This window comes from Gaeumannomyces tritici, assembly GCF_000145635.1.
Source record: "Gaeumannomyces tritici R3-111a-1 unplaced genomic scaffold supercont2.86, whole genome shotgun sequence".
Taxonomy (NCBI): domain Eukaryota; kingdom Fungi; phylum Ascomycota; class Sordariomycetes; order Magnaporthales; family Magnaporthaceae; genus Gaeumannomyces; species Gaeumannomyces tritici.
This window is the reverse complement of record NW_008804630.1, coordinates 5,145-11,829: the sequence shown is the minus strand read 5'-3', so window position 1 is coordinate 11,829 and position 6,685 is coordinate 5,145. Positions and strand designations below refer to the sequence as shown.

General features: G+C 57.5%; 2 protein-coding genes across 2 annotated transcripts; both read left to right on the top strand.

Moving 5' to 3' along the window:
- GGTG_13951 (hypothetical protein) lies at positions 1–903 on the top strand (the record flags this gene model as incomplete). Its single annotated transcript, XM_009231876.1, has 1 exon — positions 1–903. Exon 1 carries the CDS (start codon positions 604–606, stop codon positions 901–903), a length of 300 nt encoding a protein of 99 aa, XP_009230140.1. The 5' UTR covers positions 1–603.
- A 1,593-nt stretch (positions 904–2,496) lies between these two features.
- On the top strand, positions 2,497–4,279 carry GGTG_13950 (hypothetical protein). Its single transcript, XM_009231875.1, has 3 exons — positions 2,497–3,414; positions 3,544–3,986; positions 4,075–4,279. Exons 1-3 carry the CDS (start codon positions 2,787–2,789, stop codon positions 4,114–4,116), a joined length of 1,113 nt encoding a protein of 370 aa, XP_009230139.1. The 5' UTR covers positions 2,497–2,786; the 3' UTR covers positions 4,117–4,279.
- Positions 4,280–6,685: the final 2,406 nt, after the last annotated feature.

Sequence of the window (6,685 nt, the reverse complement as noted above, 5' to 3'; positions counted from 1 at the left end):
AAAAAAAAAAAAAAAAAAAAAGACGCAACTCTGTCGCTCTTCGTCCAGGAGGACTAGAAAGAATCCGACAGGTCAATGCGACAGGAGGGTGACACGATGCGAAGCGCTGGCTTGGAGTGTCCCTGTGGCGGGACGTTTGTGGCTAGACGAACCAGGGATGGCGTGGATGGTCTTTCCGCAGGCTGACCACGACCCATCCGACTGTGCGCCCCTGTCGGACGAGACTTGTGTTCCTGCATCTGGTGCGACCCACCGAGGGCCAGAACCATTCTCCAGCCGCACGGGATTCAACGTTCCAGACGGGCTCTTGATCCAGCGTTAGATATTGAACACCTAGCAAAGAGCCTGTGATTGGTACAAGATACCACCCGTTTTCCATCCGGGCACACGCCTTGTGAGTGCTCTGCTCTGAGAGTGGCGGAGGGCTGTATGGGCTGCTTGTGCTTGGCGAACACGACTTCAGCCTCGAGCCTGCCAACGAACAGATTTAATGGTATGTAGGTAGTAATGGCAAGAGGGGAAACGATATCACCGTCTGCCCGTCAGACACAATGGTCAGTTGAGTGGGCAAATACTCCCGTATACAAAAATACTTCCGATTAGATGATATCTAATATTATTATATACAAGCCGCTCCGACATATCTGTTCAACAATGCACCGAAGTCTCAACACCACACGTACTGTATGGCTGTTTCCAAGGACAAGTACTACCTATGCGGAAAGACTAGATATCCTTCAGGCACTATCAACAGCGCTGGACGCCAGGTCTCGCGCCGGGATGACCACTTACGGCGCGAGGCTGACGCCTGGACCGCGTGCTGCCCGTGGCGGCTCGGCGCCGATCCTGGCAGACCCGTCAAAGCGGCCGCCGCTGACCCTGGCCACGCCCTTGCCCGCTTAGCTTCCCTCTCCCCGGTCTCAAAAACGCTGTTCAAGCGACAGGCTGGGGACTGCTCCATCGCCGGCTTGACATTCCCAACCCTAGTGTCATAGCCCCTCAGCCTCGGCCACAGGCCGGAACTCTCGCCGCGGTGGGCGACACGCGCGGGTGTACCCGTAGCTCGCCCACAGTCCACAACACAGCCATTACTCCGGCGCTGGTTCCTTTTGGAAAAAAAGACCATGAGGGTCGCTCCAAATATTCCGGGGCCGAGTTCGCCCATCAATACGGCACAGGGTGGAAAAGGCACTCGACAACGTCTGCGCGTATCACTGAGAAGGCAGGAAGCCAAGCCGCCGCTCAAATCGGAGGTGATCTCCGAGCCAGGCTCGGAGGGAGGACCAGGGATTTCGCCCGACAGCCAGGCTCCCAAATTCTCAGGATAGGGAGAGAGATGTCCCGGAGACGGCGGGACTGGCGAGGAGACAAATGAGGAAGACGCTGATGACAAGGGCGGGGGACTTCTGTACCCCGAGAAGGTAAACGTTTTGCGCTCCGTGCCGCCCACAGTTGCAGACATAGGCTGCCTCCAACAGTCAAGTTGGCGGGAAGTTTGCTGAGATGATTGGAGACCAAAAAAGATGGTCGATAAAGAGAGAGGGAATGGGACCGATTCGGTCCGGCGGACGCGAGGCCGGGCAGAGATGAGGAACGTGGACGCAGACCCCAAGGATTGGGTGCGACCAGAAATTAGGAGTGTGGAGAGTGACGAGCGGATTAACGAGGGAAAAACCCGAAAAAAAAGAAACCGAATCTGGATGGACAAAATCGAAACGGCAAAAATGGCGGAAAGCAATAGGCTTTACACAGCCCGCGATGGATCTCACTGGGAGCTGGACAGTTCTCACCAGGATGATGGTTGTGATGTGTCCTCCGGGAGAAAGTTCTCTGGGGAATCTGGAATGTGGAAACAGCTTTTGTCCCTCAATTGGGATTCTCAACAAAATCCCAAGGCCTCCTTCCTGGCCTGCTCAAAACACTCTCCAACTTCAGTCGGGAAAAGGAGTGACAAAGTGTAGGCTCCTCAGCGGAGCGAAAGGGAAGGTGTTTAGGGCAGATGTGGTGACTTAAAGTTCTGGATGACGTGATGGAGTGGTATGTGAAAGAGAGAGAGAGGGGAAGGAGAGGTCGTGTCGTGTCTTTCTGAGGAAAGAGACTCTTAGCGTGTCTTTGGCGCGACGTCGGTCGGATGTTGGCTGATTGGATTATTGGCACCGGCTCCGGGCGGCTTGGAGGCTGATTTGAGTCGACGTGATGTGCAGATGTGTTCACTTAGTGTTCCTGTCAGTTGGGGTAGGCAGAGAGAAGCAGAGCTGACGAGACTTGGCAGAGACCCCGGGCTATCATTCGCTCGCTTCAATCCCGACATGTCTGCAGAAACGCGCACCTTGATAGACTCGCCAAGAAACCATGTCGAGCGGGGGAAATCCATTTCGCATGCCCTTTGGCCCTTGTGGTGGTCGATGATTCGTTCACCGCTGCCATGACGCACCTTGATGGCCAATGGCGAGAACCTTGATGGCCTCGCAACCCCGGTTTTTTTCTTTGAAAACCCTTCGGCGCACCGCCCGAACGATATATGCCTTGGAAATTCCATTCCAGAAAAGCGCGCAATCGGCTTCTTTGGCTCGGCGTTGGCGTTGGCGAGTGCAACATGAGTACCTGATGCTCTGATCACCTCCACGTCTAGCGCGCTCCTCTTGCTTCTAACAGAGCACCTCCGGAATCGAGAGAGTGGGGAAACTGAGGAGACAGTCGCTTGGCGTTGCTCGTTGAGGCGCCATGTCTTGTCGTCGTGATGACTCCCCGGGAGCTCGGTGAGAGATGGGATAGTCAGGCGACGGATGCGAAAAGAAATGAGGTGGCCGGCTGCGGTCTATAAGAATTGTGCTGCCGACTGGATTCCCTCCTCGACCGGTGTTGTTTCCCTTCTTGTTCAGGCTTCCCCCGCACTTCAAGCCCCCCGAGGTCACTTCAGCGTCAGAAACGTCTCAGAGCCAGGAGGAGCGCCATATCCCGAATTCACCATGAAGGCTTCGACATGCATCCTCTTCGCCTCACTGGCAGCCCTCGCGGACATGGCGGCCACCCTGCCCCCGAGCCTTGAACGGCGCGCGGCCAACGACGGCGTGCGGGTCGTCACCGTGACGGTCCCCTCGGCGCCCTCGCAGCCCACCCCCGCGGCGCTGTACAGCTGGCGCGAGGGCTCGGTGGACGAGTACCCCATCCACGCGTCCTGCAACGGCACGGAGCGCGCCCAGCTCCGGCGCGCGCTGGACGAGACGGTGGAGCTGGCGCAGCACGCGCGCGACCACATCCTTCGCTTCGGCCGGTCCTCGGGCATCTACGCGCGGTACTTTGGCAACGCGTCCACGGGCGAGCCCATTGGCTGGTTCGAGAGGCTGGCCAGGGGCGACAAGGGCGGCATGTGGTTCCGGTGCGACGACGTCGACGGCAACTGCCACCAGGCTGGTAAGCTTGTTGTTTTGCTTTGTCTCTTTTCTTGTTTTTTTTCTCTCGAGATGTAGTCAGAATGCCGCGGAACTGGCAGGAGAGGAGAGGCGCAATGCTGACACAGGTGAACCTGCTGCGGTCCATCAGGCTGGGGCGGACACTGGCGCGGCGCAAACGCCAGCTCCGAGACGGTCATCTGCCCGCTGTCGTACGAGACGCGCAAGCCCCTCGATGCGCTGTGCAGCTTCGGCTACACGGTGGCGGCGGGCAAGCTCAACCTGTACTGGGCCGCGGACTTGATGCACCGCATCTTCCACCTCGAGCCCGTGGGCGAGGGCGCCGTCGAGCACTACGCCGACTCGCACGCCGAGTGCCTGGCCCTGGCAAAGTCGGACCCGTCCAAGGCGGTCCGCAATACCCACAGCCTGCAGTACTTCGCCCTGGACGCCTACGCCTACGACGTCGTCATGCCCGGTGAGGGCTGCCCTGGTCGGCCCTCGAGCGCTTCGTCCTCGGCCCCGGCCCCGGCGCAGCCCCCGGCTACGACTACTGCCGCCGTCAGCCCGACCAAGACGAGCACTGCTGGAGCGGTAAGTCGGGGAGTTTATCCTGAAGAGAGCCCCACGGGGCCTTGTCCTTACTAAACGAACATACTGGCTGATGATACATGACATATAGGAATGTCACACCCACAGCGATGGCGTGGTTCATTGCGTGTAGGCAGGATGCCAGCTTATCATGATGCAAATGTGGGAAACGAACAAAGGTCGGAGGGTAAAAATGCAGTTATTGGGGCCTGGTAACTACGATAATGACACTCGGATGGCTTAACTTAACACGTTGGAATAGAATAATAATACACCCTGGATTCGATCGCTGAGCAGACTTGTGTGCGATGGGTCCAAGGTATACATAGCATAAATCCGTCACAGTGCATGACGACGCCATAAACAATCCGGATATTAGCGGTGCTACGAGCATTGAAAGACAGGGACAGCAGGGTCGGGTCAAGGTGCCCCGAGGTAATGCCCGACGTTTACTCTCCCTCCAGACGGCCGGCTCCGGAGGGACGGCACACTGGGGGGTTTTCTTACTGTTGGCCTGGCTCGTCGGCGAGGCCGGCACAGCTCGTTGACGCACATGATTTCACACTCGCATTCGGCCATGCGGTCAAAGGGGCGGTGCGGGGCTACTTGGTCGTCAGAGACGATGGACTCGTATGACTGTTGATTTTGACTGCATATCGTTAAAGCAAAAAAAAAAAAAGAAAAAAAAAAGGGAAACAAGATTGTTCTTTTTTTTCCTTCTCTTCTCCTTTAGCGATGTCGATCCATACAGTGCCCGATTCGAATGATGATTGACGCCTTGTGGGTCCCGAGCCAACCAGTTGAGTGAATTCACGCCAAGCGAAAAACAAGCCGGAAAAATGGGCGCGCCAAAACCCATTTGATAATAGTTGGAGTCGACTGTTTGCTAAGACCAGGGAATCAGTACCCACCGCCCACACCGCTCGCCGCCTTGTTTGGAGCGAGCGCGTACCGGATCGAGAGCCGTGATGGAGGCGGCAGGACCAGAAGATCCGGTCTGGACAACCCCCCCGCCCGCAGCCTCGATGGACCGACGCCGCCTTGTCGCATGTTGATGCGTCTCCATCGCCGCGTAGGTATGTAGGAACTGAGCTTTGGACGGGCCCGGCGGCGAGGCGGAGATGTGAGGCGAGGGCGGAGAGTCGGTCTGGCCTTGGGCCTACCTACCGACCTACAGTACCCAGCCATATCGCCCGCCGTCCCAAGTCTAGGTAACTGGCTAATCTGCCTGCCGGCCAACGCATCAGGCTACTTGCGCCACCCCGGACACATTAGAGGGAGGGATGGCATGACATCAACTTGGATGGCAAGGAGGAGCTGGCGTAAGTCTCCACCGTGGAATCAATGGGACCATCTCCGTCGGCCTGTCTTTTCTCTTCTCCGGCCCCGCCAGGGAAAGCGAGGACAGGCGATGTGATACATCAGCATGTGAGCATATCTTGCCCAAGGGATCATCTATGCATAGACGGTCTGGGCCACAACCCCCTCTCCATGCGGTGCAGCACCCGGCTTGTATCCGGAGGGCGGCGGCACTGTCATGAGGTGGTATTGATCTGCTGCAAATGCCGAGGTCGCCCGACAGCGGCGGCGGCAGCGGGGGAGCTAGCGAGTGAGGATGGCAGGAAGGCGGCCGGCTTCGTCGGGAAGGGGGGTTTGTTAGTTGGGTTTGGTGTGTCGGGGCTCTTTTTTTTTCTGGCTTGCTCCACCCCACGCACCACGAAAGCAACTCACCTCCAAGTGCCGACCGGCCGGTGGGGCAACAGCAAATGGAATGCACAACGGGCAAAAGAGACCAACCAAAACCCCCTGTCGTCGATCACTCGCCCGCCGGATGGTGTGTATGACGGCGGGGCCAGGCCTGCATGACGAGGTGAATCACTTCCCCCGTGTTGCTGCTGACTCTGTGTTATCTTGATCGTCCACCTGGGCAAACAGTGTTTTGTGTTTGTGTCCCTCCCCGCCGACCCCCCAGCGAATATCGGAGCAGACTAGAGACACAATCACACAATGTCGTGGAGGGGGAGCAAGGGAGTCCTGTTTTTTTCTTTTTCGTGGTCAGGAGCATGATTTCAAGGTAGCCAAGAGATAAGGAAAGTGGACGCGAGTGTCGTCTGTGGTGGGCTCCCGTGCGGCTTTGTCATCGTGTGACCACGTCCGCAAGACCGCTGGGCTCCGTGGGCAAGCACTAACGAGATGGAGGGGGGCAGCAACTATGTGGTGAGTGGGAGGGGTCGGAAAGGATAACATACCGGCCGGCCAAAGCATCCATTAGGCCGAACCCCAAATGTGTAGGCCGCCAAACCTTGATTGATGCCGTGGGTGCGTGGGTGATGGCTGATCTCTTTTTGGGAGACCCAATTCGACAGCCCAAGGATTTCACAAGTGTATTGCGTCATCCTGGACATGGAAAAAATACCAATCACCATGATAAGAAGGCGACAGACTGCACAGCCATCGCCAAGGCGACCAAGGGTTGTGCAGGGCAGCGAGGCGGATTGGGAGACTGATGGACTGCCTCCCCTGGGCTGCAAACGCGGGCTTGGCGGTCGATTCGCTGCAAAGATCGACCCGTTAGTCGTAATCCGGGTCAAAAATCTTGCCAGCCCTGTCATCAATACACACTATTCCGCCGTCCGCATTCCTCATGCTCCTCCAATTCCAGAAAACCAATGCCAAACACACACCCCATCCGGTCGGGCCCC